A 20706-nucleotide genomic window follows, 5' to 3' on the forward strand; every position below is an offset into this window, starting at 1 on the left:
AAAGAGGAGTAATAATGTCTATGGCAGTGCTAATCGTGGATTTATAGATGTCCGCCAGTACCAATGGGTCTGAGGGTACAAGAAGGTTGGAAGCGAGAGTAGCTAAGTGGGGTAAGATCCTTTCTTTGGTGATGTTTTTTACACATCTTGCCAGTGCTGGGGGGGGTTCGGGTCATGTTTTAGTAATGATGGCGGAGGTTGGGATGAGGAAGTGTATAAGAAAGTGATCCGACCAAAGGGTGGGGGGTGATAGAGCTGATGTCAGTGTCACAGTGTATGGTCGGCTATCCAATCAAGGTCGCGCCCTTTCTGGTGCTGAATTTTTTGTTCAAAACCTAGTTCCTGTAAGGACAGCGCTAGGGCTTTGGATGGTTTGTCATTCTTATTGTTGAGGCCGAGTTTGAAATCACCTAAGAGGATAGATTTAGATGTGGTTTTTAGGTTCTTCGCTAGGAAGTGTGTGAGGTTTTCATGGAAGTCTAGTAGTGGGCCTCGAGGGTGGTAGATAAGGTTGAGGGTGATAGCAGTGTTGAGGGAGAGAGAGATCTTTACTGCAAGGGTGTCGGTGTTCCCTCCGCGATTAGATAAGGTTTGTCTAGCCTCTAGGTGGTCCTTCACTATAAATGCTACACCTCCACCTACGGTGGTGAGTCGGTCCTGCCTGATGATAGAATATCCTGGTGGGATGGCTAAGGTGAGGGCTGGCCCGGCTGCACTATGTACCCAGGTCTCTATGATGGCAAGGATATCGAGGTCAAGGTTAGAGATGAGGTTGTGGATTTCGGTGGCATGTGCTGGAATGGACCTGGCATTGATTAATGCACATTGCAGATCAGTAGTGGTAAGGGGTGGTTTAGTGTTATTGATAACTGGTTTGGGTGAGAGAGAGACCGGGGGCTCTGCGGGCGTTCTGGGTGGGGCTTGTTTTTTTGCAAGTATATGTGTGCCTGTGGTTGTGTCTGAGCGGGCCTGTAGGGTGGTGAGCGGGTGTCTGGAGCAGAGACCTAGTATTTTGTTTCTAGTGCTGATGGATCTAGGGCGTGTGGTAGCTCCGGTATGTATGGCATGGGTTGCTGTGATGATAGATTTGGTGAAGAACGATGGCAGGAAGTGGGTAGGAGGAACGTGGGTGGGAGCTGGATGCTGTGTAACCGCCATCGTCCAGTGGGCTGGGGGCAGCAATATAGCAATATGGTTTGAATGTGGGAGAACAGAGTACCAGTACAGTTCAGGTGTGGGAGTCAGTTCAAGCACCAGTACAATTTAGATGTGGGAATCATGCAACTGGCAGGATACCAATACAAATCGAAATGGGAAACAGGCAAAAAATGCAGATACAGTTTAGATTAGGGAGTCAGGCAGAGGCAATATACACCAATACGATTCAAAAATCAGAAACCGGCAAAAAATGCAAATATAGTTTAGATGTGGGTGTCAGGCATAGTTAAAATAACAATACGATTCAAATGTGGGAAATGAGCAGAATACCAATGTAGTTTAGATGTGAGAGGACAAACTGGGCACCCATACTGTTGAGGTGTGGGGATCAAGCATAGTGGCAGTATGGTGCATATAGCAGATAATACCGTTAAGATGTGGGATTCGAGCAAAATAGATGGTACAGTACAATTGTGGGGCTCACGCCGAGTGACACTATAGCTCAGGGGTGGGAATCGGACATAGCGAGAGTGTGGGTATCGCCCAGATATCAAGTCAAAAGTGCGTCAGGTGCTAGGTAAGAACTTGCAGAGAGCATGGTATCAGATCAGATGAGTAGCGGGCTGATGTAAAGTTTGCTGTCAGAGCAGCGGTACATCTGTAGATGATAACAGGTACTCACGAATTTGCAGTAGGCAGTGCAGGGAAGCGTGCTGACTGTTCTCTTCCTCAGAACTTTAAACGGAGTGAAGGTACATTGCTATCTTCGTCTAGAGCTTTATGAATACGCCTTGTCTTCTGGTCTCATACCACCTGTGAGGAGACCATGATTTCGTCCATTCTGTCCTTTTATTTAGTGCTATTTGATTCAATTATATTGGGTGTTATTACTCTCCTTGGCCTCTGGAGACTTGGTTGCTCCATCTTGCATATGCTTTCTGCATCTTTGTTCAATACTTGGTTGTGAACGGAACACTGAAGAAAGGACACCAGCAGAGGCACGACGGAACGGAGAAGATCAAAGGAGAACAATCACCGAGCAATGGAAGGAAGAAAGAATGGTTCGTTCGACATAGACCAAACGAAGGGGGTCGAACAACAATGGCGAGGACATACATGGTCACAGGCAGCTGATGGCTGCGAGTCCTCGGAAGGTGGGGTTAGAGAAGACCGGAACAGAAGCCTCCCGGCCGGCCGGACCCGCTCCCCTACACCCGAGAAATATACTCTCATGTCAGCAGGGTAACATCAATTAGACCAGTTATGCTCCCTAACAGCCCGCTGGATTACCATTGAGCAGTTCCGTTCACATGGCAGTGGAAAGCCGCGACAGAGAAACAAGTGGGAGTACCGGATTACGGAGAACCCCGGTAAGGCTCACCCTTCATTTCTTGTTGCAGAGGTCCAGCGACTGCAACGGTGTCGGCTCATGTGGAGGCCGGCGTTCCTTTCGGTTGCGCGGGCTTGGCGGACCAGGCATGGAGGCAACCTTCATTACGAGAGAAAGGGGGCGGGGTTTATGGTAACTTTTATAGACTACCTGAAGAATACCTCCCAGATTGGTTCACAACCCTCCAGCCCCTATATAAGGTGGAGACAAATGACGGACTGGGGGTGTCTTCTCCATTCCCTTGCAGGAACCCAAGAGAGAAGGAGCACCCGAGACGCTGTGGGCTTATGAGAACTAGCTACACCTTTGTGAAGCCTCATCCTTATTACAGATGGAAGAAGTAATCTTTATTAAGAGCCTTTTAGCTTGAAGCAGTTATACCTGCATCCTGAATAAAGGTTTTGTTTGGTTCAACAATCCTTGTTGCCAGGCCTCTCATTTACATTGGTACTCACAATTATTCACTCCTTTACTTAATCTAAGAGAAATATGCCTTACACACATGGCTTATCCTCTTCGACTCCTTTTCGTGCCTTGCAGTTGCTTCTTGCTGCGGCATCCTTGATTCCGAGCGCAATAAATATCCTTTGTTCTTGCACAAATCAGTATTCCAGCGCATATCAGCTCTGCACCCTTGGTCTTTCTCCTCGAGGCTTCTTGCTTACTATTTTACGAAGCCAACGTCCCTTTTCGCAACATGACTGCTTTACTTGCGTTACATTTCCTACTTTAGCAAGCTTCTAAATCGTCTTATCTACCTTGCGCTTCTGCGTAAATACATCTACCGAATCTCTTGTTACTTACCTTCTATGTGCATATGGTTTTCTTGATCTTTGCATATATGTTTACTTCATCACTTTAGTCACATCGTCATTCTCTAGATATTCGTACATCAGGTTTATCGCGCCCACGTGTCTTCTCTCCTTCATGACGTCACTTTACATCTGTCAGACTTTACTTATAGTTTATCTTTGTCCAGTGGTGTCTGCAGGCATATCTACCACATCAGTTTGAGGGTTGTATCCGTGCATAACGTCTCTCATACCTTCGATGTGGTTTTGGGATGATACCAGGTGTCATGCTCAAAGTTCTCTTGCTATTCTTCCAATATGACAGAGTTGAGGGGGTGGGCTCTATGCACATCTGCCTCTCTACAGTTCTACAGCCATTGCAGTTTTTTGGTGAGGTAGTCAGGCATTCCAAGGTAGATGTTGGAATAGTGTATTCTTGATATAACTATAGAGATGATGGCAAGTTTTCTGTGTGGGAAGGTTAGAAAGGCTAGTATCCGTTTGATGGTGCGAGAAGCATTTCTTTTCTATTGCATAGACTTGGGATTTAGTAGTAGGTTGTTGTGCATCAGTATTCCAATCTTTTTAATTAATTTGGATGCTTCCAGTCCATTTCCTATTTCAATCAGACATGGCATGTTATTTTGAATGGAGAGTTTAATGGGTGTGATAATTTCAGTTTGTCTGGGTTAAGTTTAAGGCTCTGGCTGCTCATTCATCCATTGATTTGTGAGATGCAGTTGTTAAGGGTTTGGCCTTGGTCTGATATTAATTTTGTAAATGATTTGTGTATCACCTGCATAGCTGTATCAAGTGAGTCCATGTCCTTTGATGAGTTTCATTAGTCGGGTCAGGCAAATGTTGAATAGTAGTGGTGAGAGGGATGAGCCTTGTGGTATCTCAAAGGTGTGGTGTTGAGCTGACGGGTCGTAACTAGGTGATTTCCTTTATTTCTGTCAAGAAGGATTTTATCCATGGTAGTGCATTGTTACTTATCCCCATTTCTTAGATCCTTCTGAGGATTGCGTGGTCGAATGTCTCAAAGGCAGAAGTCAATAGCAGAATGGATAAACTTCACATCCATCTGTGACCCTCACAGTTTATTATAGGTAAAAACATAGCCTTCTTGTGAACAAAGTTAACAAATGTAGTTCAGTCCCTTATCTCGGTTTCTCTTCCCAGAGCTAGTTTCAAATTTCAAGAATGCATCATGTTAAAAGGGGAGGTAACATTTTTCAAGTAAAGTCGCTCGATTATTGGCTGAGAATGATCAATGATTGCATGCCATTTAGGAAAGGTCTAAAAACATATTTATTCTCTAAACAGACGACTCCTGCAACAATCCTCTCCGGTTGTGGTTTCTTCCTAAGGCATGGGGCCCATTGGAACATAATTTCTTTTAACAGCAATATTTGGGAAGCCCCTGTCTCTGATTAAGTCACTCGGAAAAAAAGTATCTTGAACATATTTTTGTTTCCTAAAGCCAATGACATTACAGTACATTTGTAAAAAAGAAAAACTACATTTGTATCACAAGCGCAAATAGCCAATACATGTATACATAAATATGTTCATGTGATTAAATGCGGTCTTTTACTTAATTACTACTTACCATCATACTGTTTAAATCCATTGTCATCGACATCCACCTCGGATTCCGGCTATTAAAGGAATTAAATGAGAAAAAATAAAAGGCAAAAAACAAAAAAGACCAACATCTTAATTTTGTATTCATCAAATACCATGTTGTGCTATGTTTACAATGTGTACTACTGTAAAGAAGGTGTGTTAAACTTATGTTTCCAATACAAATGTCAAGTAAAGACAAAATGGCAAAACATCTTGGCAATTTGTGAGATTGCTACACACGCGTGCGTGAAAAGCAGAAAAGTGTCAAGTTGTGTTAAAGATTGGGCATCCTATAATTTAAATAAACATGACTTAGCAAAGCCAACAGATTTGACTGTCGCCACATGAAAGGCAATTCCATTATATATCTGAATAATTAACCATATGCAAGGTATAAACTTGCCAGTGCTACCATCATATGTCGAATGCAGCCTCAGGAGCCCCAATAATTCCATAATCTGCCTGTTAAATCATCATATGTAAGGTTCTGCCATCATATGTTAAGTGCAGCCTCAAATCCCATGTTCAGAAAGCATATATAAAAAGTATGTGGCTGCTTGAGCAGGTCAGTCCGAAATGCATCCGCACTGGTCTCTGCTGCTTTGTAAAAAGAATTACACAGTGTGAGGGCTTCTTGCAGTAAGACATAGACAATGGATTAAAAGTTCAAAGCAAACACTTTTATTAACTCAAATGTCAGGATGGAGAAACGCCCATTTTACCCTATACTACCAAAACGAAGGAAAGTCAAATTAAACAAGTTCAATTTAGGAATGTGTGTCCAAAACTTATCCTTGCCCTCACAACTAATCTTATGCAATGGGTAGGGATGTCAGTAACGAACAAAACAGTGATCAGTATAAGGTTCGGAGCTAGGTTCAGCTTGCAACTTTGTTTCCTCTCCCTTCCCCAAGTATGAAGCAGTTTTTACAAAAAGTTTTAGGATTACCTTGAGTTCCAAAGTAATCTAGTTTTTTTCCAGGACTCAGGGTTCCCTTCCCCAGGTTCCAAAACACAGTTCAAAACAAAAAATATCCTGAGGCACCGTCCTCAGGACAAATAAACAGTTCCAATCTCATGGATCCCTTCCCCAAGATACAAGTTCAATGGTGTATTAATATGAGGGTGTCTGCTTAATGTTCTGCACCACACTTGCACCCTCTGCTTATTACTGGTCTTTGTACCTCAAAAAGGTTTTGTTTGAAATTGACAGTTCAGTTAAATTCACCATTTTAATTTAGTTCAGTTAAATACACCTTTTAAAGTTCTTAAATTTCACTTCCCAAAGTTACAAAGAATGCACATTGGGTTTGCTGGTGTGGTTAAAGTTGCACTCACTTTTTAGTTCATTATTCATTATCTTCTTTGTAATAATACTTAATTGTTGGGTAGAAATGACATATTTGAAAGTTGCTTGCAATGTAAGTTTCCTTCACTTTAGGAATTTAGCACATGGTGTATTCAGTTGTATGGAAAAAAAAGCTCAATTTCTCTTATTTTCGTCATAAAAAAGGATTTTCCTTCAGTGCAGTATTAAAAGAACAAGTTACTCTCTTACCTGGTAACGTTCTTTCGATGGGATGGTCCGACGACGTATTCCATATCTATGACAGTAATCACCACAGCTGTGCTGCTTCGGAAAATCTTTCGGTGTCTGCGTCCTGCGTCGATGACGTTGATACGCCGTCCTCGTGGACCTCCTCCAATGGCCGACGTCACCAGATGTTATAAGTAGGATGCACGACACCCATAGCCTCAGTTGTATTTTTTTCCCAGAACGTGTGGCACCAGTCTTCTGCCAGTCTGACACACAAAGCCTTGTGGAAACGTAAGCTGCAATCGCATAAGAAATTCTGTAGCAGGGAAGGCAGGGAGGGAGCGATATGGAATACGTCGTCAGACCATCCCATCGAAAGAACGTTACCAGGTAAGAGAGTATCTTGTTCTTCGAGTGGATTGGGTCCTCCGACGTATTCCATATCTATGACAGACTCCCAGAGCAGTACCAATGCAAGGAGGTGGGAAAAGAATTTAGAAACAGAAATTTAGAATGCCCAATCAAATTGCAGAGTAAAGGACCGCCTTGCCAAAGGCCAGATCCTGCCCCCGGATGGAATCGAGGGAGTAGTGACATACAAAAGTATGTACCGAAGCCCAGGTGGCTTCATCACAGATGTTACGAATAGCAACACCCCTCTGTAGGGCAGTAGAGGCAGCCATACCCCTGGTAGAATGGGCATAAGCCGACCGGTGGGTCCTTACCCACCAAGCGGTAACACTCAGATAGCCAAAATAATCCAGCGAGACAAAGTCTGTTTCATCACAGCTAGTTCCAAACGCTTTCCAGAGTAACCAATGAAGAGTTGATCGTCCACTCTGACCCGGGACATGCGTGCAATATAAAAGCTTAACGCTCTCCTAGGAACAAGCCTATGGAGCCTCTCCTCTTCCTTACCAGGATGTGGAGGAGGATAAAACGCCGGAAGAAGAACCTTCTGGCCTAAATGAAATTCCGACACCACCTTCGGAAGAAAGGAAGGACGAACTCTAAGGACAACCCTGTCCTTATGAAACACAGTGAAGGGTGGCTTAACTGAAAGTGCCTGTAACTCACTCACTCTGCGAGCAGAAGTGACTGCAACAAAAAATACAGTTTTAAGAGTTAACAGTCTCAAAGGGCATGAATGCAAAGGCTCAAACGGAGCACCCATCTGAAACTTGAGAACCTCGTTCACATCCCACCCGGGCACCTGGAAAGGTGACGGAGGGAACACATTAGTGAGTCCTTTCAGAAACTGAGAAATTAAAGGAATTTTAAAATAGGAACACTCTTCAGATGAGCGCTTAAATATGGACTGTGCCGCCAGGTAACCTTTAACAGTACCTACTTGCAAGACCCTGTGGGCCAAAGAAAGCAAAAAAGACAGAACCATGGGAATGCCACGTACAAAAGGATCCACATTGTTAACCCTGCACTAGTCGCAGAACTTACGCCAACGGCAACGGTACAGGGACTTTGTTGCTGGCCGTCTGGCCGAGAGCAACACCTCCATCACGTCTTCAGGGAGGTCCCAATCCTTATACCTCAACCTTTCAGAAACCCAGCGTGAAGGTTGAGGGATCTGACCTCTGGATGGAGAACCTGACCCCCCTCCCGTGAGAGCAGATCGTCTCGGTAGGGAAGACGACGTGGAGGGCAGACAGACAAGTCGAGAAGGTCCGGATACCACGTCCTCCGGGCCCACGCCAGAGCAATGAGGATCATCCGAGAACGAACCTCTGTAACCTCCGCAGTACTTCCGGGATGACGGGGACTGGAGGAAACGCGTACAGCAGTGGGAACCACCACTCCGCCACAAATGCATCTCCTAAGGCTTCTTTTGGAGGAAATTCCCGCGAGCAGAACCTCTTGCACTTCCGGTTGACACTGGAGGCGAAGAGATCCACTTGAGGGGCCCCCCAAAGGGCAAAGATCTCCAGGAGAATCACCTGTGCCAATTCCCACTCGTGAGAGATCGTGCTCTGCCTGCTCAGAGCGTCCGCCATCTCGTTTTCGTCTCCGGCCAGATGAACTGCCGAGATCGAAACTTCCTGCTGGATTGCCCAGAACCAGAGCTGCATCGCCTTCCTGCACAGAGGAAGTGACTCTGCCCCCCCCCCCTTTTGTTGAGGTAGGCCACCGTGTTGTCCGTCAGGATCAGGACATCCTTTCCTCGCACAGTCGGCAGAAAAGCCTATAGGGCTAGCCTGATGGCCCTCAGCTCCAACAGATTGATATGGAGTCTGGACTCCGACAGAGACCAACGACTGCTGACTGTCAACTCGTTGGCATGAGCTCCCCATCCCGTGAGGGATGCGACCGTCACGATCGGCAGCTCTGGCCAGGGTAGCCAAAATGGAGCCCCCTCATCAGATTGCCTTTGTCGGCCCACCACAGAAGGTCCTGGGCGACCGAGGACGGCACCTGAACAGGGTCCGACATCCTGCCGGAGGACTGAGACCACTGGAGCTTGAGTGCCCATTGCAAAGATCTCATCCGCAACCTGACCTCTGGCACCAGAAGAATGCAGGATGCCATGAGGCCGAGCAATCTCAAGAACTCGACCGCTGGGAGACTCTGGGTAAGCTGAAACTTGTGCACCATCTGCTGAATGTGATGAGCCCTCACCTGGGGAGGAAAACACTGCCTCAGGGACGTGTCGAGCACTGCTCCGATGTACTGGAGCCTCTGAGTCGGTGTCAAAGGGGACTTCTTTAAGTTGAGAGAGAAGCCCAGCTTGTGGAGGAAGTGGCAGGTGACGGACAGATGATCCAGGACTTGCTCAGGCGAGCGCGCCCTGATCAACCAATCGTCCAGGTAGGGGTAGACGTGAATCCCCCCTTTCCTAAGGTGCGCTGCCACCACTACCATGAGCTTGGTGAAGACCCTCGGGCAGAGGTCAATCCGAACGGCAGGATCCGAAACTGAAAGTGCGAATCGCCAACCGCAAACCTCAGGTACTTCTTGTACTTTGGATGTATCGGCACATGAAAATAAGCGTCCTTGAGGTCGAGAGACACCAACCAGTCCTGAAGTTGAAGGGCCTGGAGGACTTGAGAGAGAGTAACCATCTTGAACTTGTCCTTCCTGAGGAGTTTGTTCAAACCGCGCAAGTCCATGATGGGTCTCAATCCCCCTTCTTTCTTGGAAATCAAAAAATATGGGGAATAGCATCCCTTGTTCCTCTCCGCTACAGGCACCAGTTCTATGGCGCCTTTCTCCAGCAGGGATTGAATTTTTTGGGCAAGGAGCGGATCCGGACTCTTCAAAGAGAGATTCTCCGGTGGATTGTCTTGAGGCCTCTGCCGGAAAGGAAGACAGTAGCTGTGGGGTACGATCTCCAGAACCCACACATCTGAAGTAATGGCGCGCCACTCTGCAAGATGCTGCGCCAGCCTTCCCCCAACCGGCGAACCATGGGACATGGCCTCATGACTGAGCTGAAGCGGCTGCGGCGTTGCCTGAGGGCAAAGAGGCAACTGCCTGAGCGGCTTTGGCACTTCGAGTACCTTGTTTTCCACCTCTGGCACTCCTACGGTGGCTCCTTTGACTGGCAGTTCCTCTCGCTTTACCAAAGGATGAGTAATAACGAAAGGAACCTCCCCTCCATTGCTGTCCCCCAAGGATGAAAAGGCAGAGGGTTTTGAACTACAGCGCCCAACGACTTCGCTGCAGCTTTTGTGGTCTGCAACCGCTCAAGGCTCTCGTCAGCCTTGCTGCCAAAAAGATGTTCCCCATCAAAGGGCATGTTGAGAAGCCGGGCCTGCACATCAGGAGCAAACCCCGACTTCCGCAACCTCGCAAACCTGCGTATCACGGTGCTAACCGCCATGGACCGGCTGACGCAATCTGCGATATCCAAACCCGACTGAACAGCCTCACACATGGCATCCTTGCCATCCTGAACCATGGCAAGGAAACAATTCCGTTCGTCCCCTTCGGGAATATGCTCAGCCGCTAAGGAAACACAGTTCCACAGAGTGTGCGTGAAACGTGACAAAGCACATACGGAGTTGGCAGCCTGAAGCGCCATACCCCCTGAAGAAAAAACTTTCATCGCCCAGCCGTCAAAACGCTCGTCGTCCATATCAGGAGGGATGGTAGGATACGACCCCTGCTTTGCCGGGGCCGTAGCCGCCTGCACCACCAAACTCTCCGGAGTGGGGTGCTTGGACAAGTAGCAGGGGTTGCTACTGGCTGGGTGGTATTTTCACGGCAAAGACTTGCCCACTGCCGGAAGACTCTCTGGAGCAGTTCAAGCCGCTACCACCCTCCTCTGTAGAGCCATATGAAACGGCAGTACCGGGTCAGTTGGTGGACCAAGGTCGAGGATATCCGTAAGGTCATCCTGAAGAAACTCCCCCGGGGGAGCAGACCATCCCAAGTACTCGGTGACCCTAGACATAAGGCGCCGGTATGCGGAGACGGCATGAGCGCCAGGCTCAGGCCTACAAAACTCCACCTCCGGAGAGGTGTCCAGCCCACTCGCATCGTGCAGGGACTGCCTCAGGTCCTCAAACAGGCTATGGCCCGAGAGAATCTCGTCTGGCACCGTATCAGGAACCATGCCATCATCAGAGCCCTCATCCACCTCTGAAATAAACTCAAGATGGCAGTAAGAAGGCACAGAATGTGAACCAAAGCCATGCTTTACCTTGGCTAGAGCCTTTCTAGGGGGTTCCACCGAGCCCCGGGGTACCCCCGTTGACAAAACTTCGAAAGGCGTCGAGTGAATCGGTGTTGACGCCGAACGCGGCGCCGACAGCATCGATGGCGTCGACACAGGCCTCGAGGCCAGAACCCCGAGCGTGTCCCTCGACAGCCTGGGCGCCGATGGCGCCGACGACTTCTTCGGAGGCGGGGCCTCGAAAGAGTCCGTCGACGACCTTGGTGCCACCGGCGTCGACGTCTTCCTCGAAGACACCACAGGTTCACACGGTCTCGAGCGCATCGAGGACCGGGACCTGGACCGGGCATGACGTTCACGATTCCCCTTGTCCGAGCGGGGCCTCTCCCGCGAATCGTGCCGACCACCCGAGCCCGAAGGCGTGCGAGCGGTGTCTCTCGACCGATCACGACCGACCCCACTCGGAGGCGCGGACGGACCGGTGCCCTGCGATTCGAGAATCGCTAACATTTTCTGCCCGAAGGAAGCCCATTCCTCTGGCGTCGCATGCATGGTGGGATAAGCGACCCGCCGACGGGCGGAGTCCTCGGATGTGGACAGGGAAAGTTACCGATGACGGCGCTTCCGGGAGTGCCTCGAAGAGGCAGAGGAGTGGCAGGACCGACTCCGGGAGCGAGACCCACTGGACTTCCGACGACGATGCGGAGAGTCACCTCTCGAATCGTCCGTCGAAAGCCCAGCAGACCTCGACTTCCATGGCTTGGACACCCTACCTACCGACAACTTCTTCATGCGCTCCCGCAAGGCTTTGGACGTGAGCGACTGGCAGTCGACACAGTCATCCATGTCATGGGCCTCCCCGAGGCACCAGAGGCAGGCGTTGTGCGAGTCCGTCACCGACATCTTGGGCCCACAGTCCCCGCACTTCGTAAAGCCCGGACGCGGGGTGGAAGACGAGGTAGACATCCTTCACGAAGAAGAAACTTCACCAAACGAACAGGTTTGAAGAACCGAGAAACAACAGAAACTCCAAAGAGTCGAGGCATGCCGAGATCTCCGAAGCGAACACGTTCGCAGAAAAAACGGAACTGAGGCTACAGGTGTCGTGCGTCCTACTTATAACATCTGATGACGTCGGCTGTCGGAGGAGGTCCTCGAGGACGGCGTATCGACGCAGGACGCAGATGGCAAAAGATTTTCCGAAGCAGCACAGCTGTGGTGATTACTGTCATAGATATGGAATACGTCGGAGGACCCAATTCCCTCGAAATGGTGCATATTTATGGTTTAAATATTCTTTTCCGTTTAGCACTTCAGTAAGGTGTAAAGGTTGCAAGGTAAGTAACTTTGGTGTCCTTGTTCAATTTGCTATGTATTGTAATCTGTCTTTATAATTGGCCTTTATATGTGCCCAGCGTTCGAAGACCTTCGACAACATGCTTTCATCTGCATGCGACCACTCCATAACAAAGTATTCACTCTGCTTTTACAAGTTTACAAGTCTTAATGTTCATTGGTTGGTAAGGATTCTAATCAGAGACCTTCAAAAACATGCCTTTCATTCACGTGACTACTCTCATACAAAATATCCTCACGCATAGCATCAAACACTCGCATACCGGATTGCTGTTGGTCTATAAACTCATCGATTGCATTGATGCGAGTTCCTGCAGCGCAGGTCTTCCAGCCTTTGGGTCTTTGCTTCAGTGCTGCACCTCATGCCCCCCAGGCACTCCTGGGTTGTCTTCTGGCCCTAGGAGAACGAGCTGCTTGATCAATAGGAAAAAGGAGAGCCGTCCTGCACGGCACCCCTTTCACGCTTTCATTGGTTCCACTGAGCCCCAGCTCTCAGTCCACTCATACCCGAACCATAAGCGTGATGCACACGGCCAGCTCCTCACTGCTGTTCTTGGCCTCTGTGCTGCAGAAAATTCACAGCCACTGCTCCTGTCACCATTACCTCACTTACACTCATTTGGTGGGGCTTTTCATACACCTGCAGCCCTTTAACAGGCTGCAGCTAGGAGTTCAACATTAGCCCTGACTGATCATCATTAAAGGGACGTGCCTGACCTCTACTGCTCTCAGCAGGCCTCTTCTTTGTCCAAGTACCTAAGTGGTGAAAGCAACTTGTCTTCACTGCTCAGTTTGCTCTTCCTCGTCTCAGTACTTTTTGTAGTCATGCATGAATAATTCAGGGGAGGCGGTTTTTAATACCCCATTAAGACGGGGGTTGATTGGTTTGGTCTTATTACGAAAAGGGGGTACCATGTCTCTCCCAAGGGTATCCCACTCCCAGTCCCCACAGATCGTCCACCCAGGTGATCCGCCCTAGCTTGTCGCCCTCGCTTGTCCACCCCCAGGGTCGGGATCCAGGAGCAATGGACTTTCCCTGGCCACCTGTGCAGAGGATCTATGGGGAATAAGAGTGCAAACCCTCAGATTTCTCATAACAGCTGCACCAATAAAAAGATGTACATGAAGAAGATTTGAAGTTCATTTTTATATCTTAGCATTAATTGGTTTTAATCCAGTAGTAGTTACTACACCATGCGTCAACAGATCTGGGGATTACTTCATTAGACGTTTTGTTGGGTTTTATGTTCTTCAATGGTGCCCACCAAATCCCCCATTAAGAGTGCTATGCCCATAATTCAGCTTGGAATTCACCAGAGCACCCACCAAAACAGCATGATCTTTTAATGATATAAAAGGGAGAGCATGTTGGGATAACGTAATGAATGATCGATAGATTGTAACTTTGCTCCTACTCGTTGGTCATAGCCTAAATTCGACCGCCATAAACATCCTAAATTCTAGACCTTAGAAGAAAAGGTAATTGGTATGCCAAAAATGCAGGGCAGAGGTGGAATGCATGTGGGGTCATCCAGAAGATGTTTTCGCCCAAAGAGGATAAGCTCACTTTTGTTTGAGTTCAACTAAAGCTTATTGGTTGCCATCCACCAAACCACTTCCTCAATACATTGCACTTTATTGTACAGGGACTCAGCACTATTATCCACCCTCAGATATATGCGAGTGCCATCCATACACAAGTGGTATTGAAGATATTTGCGTGATGTCATCAATGATATTTGTGAGGTCATATTTGATGTCCTGGGTGTTAGTGTTAGCAATGCACGTAGATGGTGCGAGTTATGGTTGCTTAGCTTACTATAATGGGGGAATGTGCAGTGGTGTTTCGTTGCACTGTGAAGTATAACATTCCTTTAGTGATAGTTTTTTACTGAATGTACATATATATGTATGGCAGGGAAGGAAAAGAAAGGGGCTAAACAAGTGATGTCGTCATTGATGTCATCATTGACATTTGAGATGACATTTTTCATGGTCTGTGTGTTAGTGTTTGCAGTGCACAGGGGTGGTGGCAGAGTTGGGGGCTTAGTTTACCATAACTGTCGAATTTCAGGGGTTTTTCGGTTTTAATTTGAAGCATAAAGGGGAGGTGGAACTTTTTTTTTGGGAAGTGTACAGGTTTTTGTTAGGGCAACTTAACCATAACGTCCCCTCAACAAAGTTTTTTTTGTAGTGAATTTAACTGGTTTTTGGGAGGACAACTTAACCATAACGTCCCCGTAACAACGTTTTTTTTGTAGGGAATTGCATAGGCTTTTGGAACTTAAGCATGAAATTGTGGCAATGAAGTCGTTCAGCAGAATATAAACTGTAATCATATGATTATGAAAGATATGTAGTATAGTGTACGGACTTGACATAGATTTAACATAGAACATACAGAACCCCCTCCTTAATGATATTGGAAAGGGACGGACTGAGCGCCTGTTTACGGACGGGGTTGGACAGCATCAACATTACCCAAAGAGGCGGGGGATAACTGAAAATGTACTATTGTCTTACAGAAAAAATGTGCAATGTAGAAGAAGGACATAAAGATATTATAAGTAGTAATAAGTAAATATGGAAATCTGATGTTTTTATATGGGTGATTTTTTGTGGTATGTAGTGCATACATAGTAATTTCGTTCTGTTGTTTTGACTCAGAAATGGCAAGTACTTTGGAGTGGCTGGAGGAGCATTTCTCACATGACGAAATGTCTGAAGACAGCGCCAATAATGGTACAGAGTGCTCTGCATATGCAAAATAGTGACCAGTATTTTAGAGGCATTCAACCTATGTATTTTTTTTTAAACAGACCAGCAACAGCAAAGAAAAGAAGAAAGGGCAACAAACGAGACAGAAGAAGACAGGATAAAAAGGATAGAGCAGAAAATGGACACATTCAACAACAATTTTCAAAGTTTACGGGAGTTTGTGGAGAACTGTGTGAGAGGAAAAGTTCGTTATCATTGCCCCACCTGCACCTGCCCTGCTTCTCCATTCCCTAGTGAACTATCCCCAAACCTTTAACAGGAAAATAGACGTTTTGACGAAATATCCATCCCTTCTTCCCCTCACAAATCTTCTCATAACCAGCCTGTGTTGAATCCTAATTCCCCCATATTTGTTTCCGTGTCCGCTTCCCTCGCTATTTCTTTAGATTGATGTGTGTGTGTGTGTGTGTGTGTTTGAAATGTTTTTGTGTATTAGTTGTAGAGAAAGTGTGTGTGTGCAGATTTTTTTTTAAAAGACGTAAAATGTTCGCGACCAGCACACATGTTCGACCTATCCGCAAGCAATGGAATGTGGGTGCTGTCTAATGTGATGTAAGACGGATGTGATGTGTGAGTGCACCATCTTTTCAAAATGTGCGTACATAAACAGAAAGGGGTGTCCAAAGGATATACTACATTGGCGTACCGCTTGGAAACGAGATAATACATGGTCGTAGAATACACAAGGTGTCTGGAATGGGTGCAAATGAGTAAAAAGGGAGTGTGTGAAAGACAGTATAGCGGTCCGTATTGGGCGCAGTCAAAATGGTGCCGTCGTAGAACAGGCACGGTGGCTGGCAAGTTCGTAGGCAAACAAAATGGAGTTGTCCTAAGGACACAGGAACTGTCCGTACAGTGAACATAGCATGCGTGCACATGCGCAGTACAAACGTAAGGATTGTGTACATTGCGCCAGTTCCTACCTGTCCGTCTCACTTGTGTCGCACTTTGAAGTATTTTGAGAACCCGAACACTGTCCATAGGACACTTGTGCGCATGTTTGATTCTTTGCATTTGCTGTCCAGGGAACTTTCATTACAGGGGTGGATGTGTTGAGGACGTCATCTTGTGACCGCACCTATGCTGAGCGTGGGAACTAGTTTCTGCAGTTTGTGTGCTTCCGCAACAATAAAAATGAACTTTTAGACACAAGGCAAAGTACTGTGGAGTGTAAAAATGTAATTTCACACATCCCAAACAATAGGCCACCTCAGGAGTTGCTGTGTAAAATGTGTGTACCACTTTGTGGGGATGAAGATGGTCACGAGGCACACCCCTGCACCCCTACAAAAGGCCACACCCCCGAGGGCGTCTTCATTGTCCTTCTAGTTATAGCAGATTGAGGTGCGTTGCCTTTACTGCTGTAGTGACCAAAAGGAAACTAATCGGTATGGCTTCCATGGCTGCTGTTGGGTTATTAGCCTCTGCACCACCTCCAAACCCGCCACCATCACCACCTCACCAAGGGCTTGCAGAGAGATATATGGTTGAGGGTGTAGAGATTGAGGAAGAGAATGAAGTGGAGGAACTGAACTCCGCACTAGGAGCACTCAGCAGGAGTCGTGGGTGTGGCAGTTGTTTTCCATTTATGGGAATGTACCAAAAGCACGTGCAAACCTGCTGAAGTATAACCAGTGTGATGTGGTGTTGAGTCGCCGGAGATTTGGAGCATACAGTTTTGGTACGACAACCATGAAGCGACACCTCACTTCGTTCCACACTGCGGAGGTTCGCAAGGTGGTGCCATGTGAAGAGCGTAGATGTTTGAGTTCCTCCACAGCATCCTCGGAATCCGAATCCCACCACAAGAGACACTCCTGTGGGGGAGTTCCTCCCTCCAGCTGCTTCACAAGCCATTCGCAATGCTGTGGACCCTTACCTTTCAAAGGTGACAGTAGTGTGCACGTATTGTGACGCAGTACTCTGCAGGAGGGAGAGTTTTCAAAGTGCTTTTGAGGCTGCAGTCACCGAGCACCAGAAGATCTGCTCCTTACCTAAATAAAGATCACCCTTAATATTTGTCTGTTCAGTTGCCCTTTCTTATCCCTGTGGCTGGTGTCCCTTCCTTACCCTCCTTTCACCTCTTCTCCTAGTGTGTCGAGTGCTGTTAATCAATGAATGTAAAAACAACAAAAATGACAGAAAAAGCACCTTTTCAGAGCCGCCTTTCTCAGTGTAAGAATAGAACTGAAGTGAAGGCCGTAGACCCCAGCGGAGTTCAGCAAAAGTTTGCGGACAATCGTAGAGGGGGAAAAAGGGAGGGTGCAAGTGGAGCAAACGCAATAAAGTGTACGTTGGGAGTAAGTGGCGGCTCTGAAAAGAGCCTTTTGGTGGTGTGTTGTGTGGGTCAAAAACAGTGAATTGGGGAAAATGGATTGTCAGATAGGTTAGTGTGATTGCAAAAGAAGGTGCACTGCATTTTGTAAATTGTGAAGAAACATCTGATTGCCAGCATATGTGAGGTGGACTCCATCTCTTCGGAAAATGAAACTGCTACGAAACAAAATGTTTTCATTGTGAAAAGAGGACATGCCAAAATCTCTTAAAAAGGCACACACAGCCTTATTCACATTGCTTCTCGCTTTCTCCATTTGTGGACCAAATGCAGAAGAACGCAACCATATTTGTCTTTGGGCAATACAGGAAAAAATTATTTGACAATTTGGAAACATGTCCATGAGCTTCGCGAGTCCTTCCTTCATGGCAAATTGTAAAGAAATTCCAGATACATGGCCTAAACTGTTTCCTCCACAATGAATGATGAGTATATCTGGAGGACGCTCTGTAAAGTAACACAAAGAGGTACCAAGTCCAGCCATCTCATGCCACGCACGCCATGCCAGTGCACTTCCGCATGTGGAAATCCGAGATTTGTAGATAAACTGCAGCTTTCTGCATGCACCTTCAACCAATGTATCCATGAGTCTCCCACAATCCAGTAATCTGTTTTTGAGCATGGAAAGCCATGGCTGTGTGGTGTCCTGTGAGGGAGAAGACGGTCTTACTAAAGTACATCGGTCAGAACACACCTACTGAACTTTATGGACCAATCCCCAGCTCAGCTCATTTTCATTTACATGCGGCTCCACCCTTCAATCCCCGGTGGTGGTATGTGCTGGCTGCTAGCTACCGTCATGTTCGCGGACATGTACAGGATCAGAGCGTGACGACAGTACATTAAAGTACTAGTCCCCTTTTTCCCCTTTAAGGTAGGCTCTGAAAAGAGCTGTTTTTTTTTATTTTTGGCCACAGATCGTACAGACATGTGGTATTTTATGTGTTTTTTTGTATTTTTTGTCCTTGCTTTACTCTTGCAAACATTACAGAACCTTCGCTAAAGCAAGCCTTATTTTCCAAAAGAAGATCGCATTTCCCGAAGAGGATAGCGCAACACCATCTCCTTCAAAGTAATGCGCATTGTTTGGAGAAATGTTATCGTGGCTATAAAAAAACATACCAACTCATAGCATGAATGCACGCATGCCGCGATTGATGATGCACCTCCCGATGCTTTGATCTGGACAGAAAACAGAAGTGTTGTTCCACTGTACTCTTGGGAGTAAATCAGAAAAAATAAATAACCTTCGATGTTGATCATGAGTGCTTCAACCAAATGTGCCAAAACTGCCAACAAAGTACGTGAAGTCAGGTATCCCAAGTGGCAAGCACTGTAGTGCAAAATTACCACATGGGGAGTGGTCATTCTACGCATGTCTCTGCAAACTTGCAGAATTGCCGCAGCATTGCCATCAGTGTCAGCGCTCCACACCACCTCCACTCCTCGCACATCGAAATGGTGTGCCACATGCCTACTCGCGGCATAGTGTTGTAAGACTTGCACAAAAATGTCTCCAAGCAGCAAAACCCTGTCCCTCTGCACCTCTGCCATTTTCAGTGTGCGCACCGTCTTTCGACACAAAAGAGTAATGTGAACATCTGATTGGCTGTGATGCCTACAGTCGTCTTTCCATGCAGGATTTGCTGTAGAAACCCGTATGTGACACGCCCTACCATCGGACAAGCGTTGCCTACATGCGGCACGTAACTCTTACCCAGTCCTTCCACCCTTTTTACAGCGGTACCAAAGCGAGTCACTCATTGGACACAACTAAGCGGGCGCACAATCATCCACCAATCACATAGAACATCGCTAATTTTAACTCCGTCATCAATATTGCGCACTTCAAAATTACTGTTGATGATTCTTAATGGAAATCACATACCATTGCAAAGCACCTACTTCACAAGCTACTGTGCAAAGATTGCGAATTTCTACGTACAGCTCCATGCATGTGCACATGCATCAGTATAGAGTACAGGTATGTACATTTTAATCAGAGTACATGTGGAAGCCTTATGATTTAAAATAGACAAAATAATGCCGCAAAATTTCCATAGGGAACACATAACAACGCTCCCCCTTTTAAAGTGCAAGATTTCTGATTTGTCATTAACAAATTGCACGACTGCTTACTGTCTTCTGCATAACCTGTACATACGTTGCCAGCATGCCCATTTAGGCATAGCTCTCAACCATTTTTGTCTGAAAGGCGGGTGAAATCAGCCGATTTTGTTTTTGGCGGGTGAGACGCTCATTGGAATGAATGGCCGTGCAGGAGGCTTGGCGGGTGTGTCTGCACTTTACAAGGCGGGTGACACCCGCCAAAAGCGTGTGAGTAGAGAAGTATTATTTAGGGCAGACCTCAATTTTGTATGTGAAAATGTCAGAGTTCTGTACTCTGTACTGCCAACAGTAATGCTACTTACAATGTGATCGTATGAGAATAGTAATCACTCCCGATTCTGGTGCTGACATGTCCTTCGGAGGGTCTCCCGATTTTTGGACATCGTGCTTTTCATTAAGAAGTACAAAATGTTTGCCTATCTACTACTTTGTCCTATCGCATACAAAACTCTCTCCTATGCATACTACACTTTTAAAGAATAAGGCATTTGTAAACCCTTAAAAAATGTAGTTATTTTGAAGGACTTTCAAGTACCATATTGAAAGTAGTATGCAAAGACTGCACAGAGAGAAGTGAAATGTGCACGTAGACTGGGTTGAAATATGAAAGTTGAATCCTCTGACGAAAGAAGTACAAGTAAAGTCTGCAGTATCATGACGGCTGCAAACACACAAAGTAATTGATATTGTTTTTTTAAGTCACAGTGAAGACTACTCTCCTGAGAATCAACAGCATCTACACTGCAGACGACATATCCGAAGAAACCTGGTCATCTTGCACATAAAAGTAAGTACAGTACAACCTTCATATTGTAACTACTCCTTAAAGAGGCTGCGTGGGCTATTTTTTTATTTTGGGCACCAAAGGAAGAATTCATTTGTAAACCATTCTACCTACAAATATACATTTATTGAACAAAGGTTTACAGGTGGAATGGCTGACAAATCCCTGTGTGTTTGGTACTGAAATAA

General features: G+C 46.5%; 1 protein-coding gene across 8 annotated transcripts in view; it reads right to left on the bottom strand.

The window, feature by feature from the left end:
• NMRK1 (nicotinamide riboside kinase 1) overlaps window positions 1-20706 on the bottom strand; it is a 665849-nt gene that overhangs the window by 472203 nt on the left and 172940 nt on the right. For all 8 annotated transcript variants that reach the window (XM_069625832.1, XM_069625834.1, XM_069625835.1 and 5 more), the window contains one exon: window positions 4952-5000. In XM_069625832.1, the coding sequence (XP_069481933.1) occupies window positions 4952-5000 (49 nt within the window). The remainder of the gene's footprint in view (window positions 1-4951; window positions 5001-20706) is intronic.

The sequence above is a fragment of the Ambystoma mexicanum genome, chromosome 6p, assembly GCF_040938575.1.
Source record: "Ambystoma mexicanum isolate Mex_15411 chromosome 6p, UKY_AmexF1_1, whole genome shotgun sequence".
NCBI lineage: Eukaryota > Metazoa > Chordata > Amphibia > Caudata > Ambystomatidae > Ambystoma > Ambystoma mexicanum.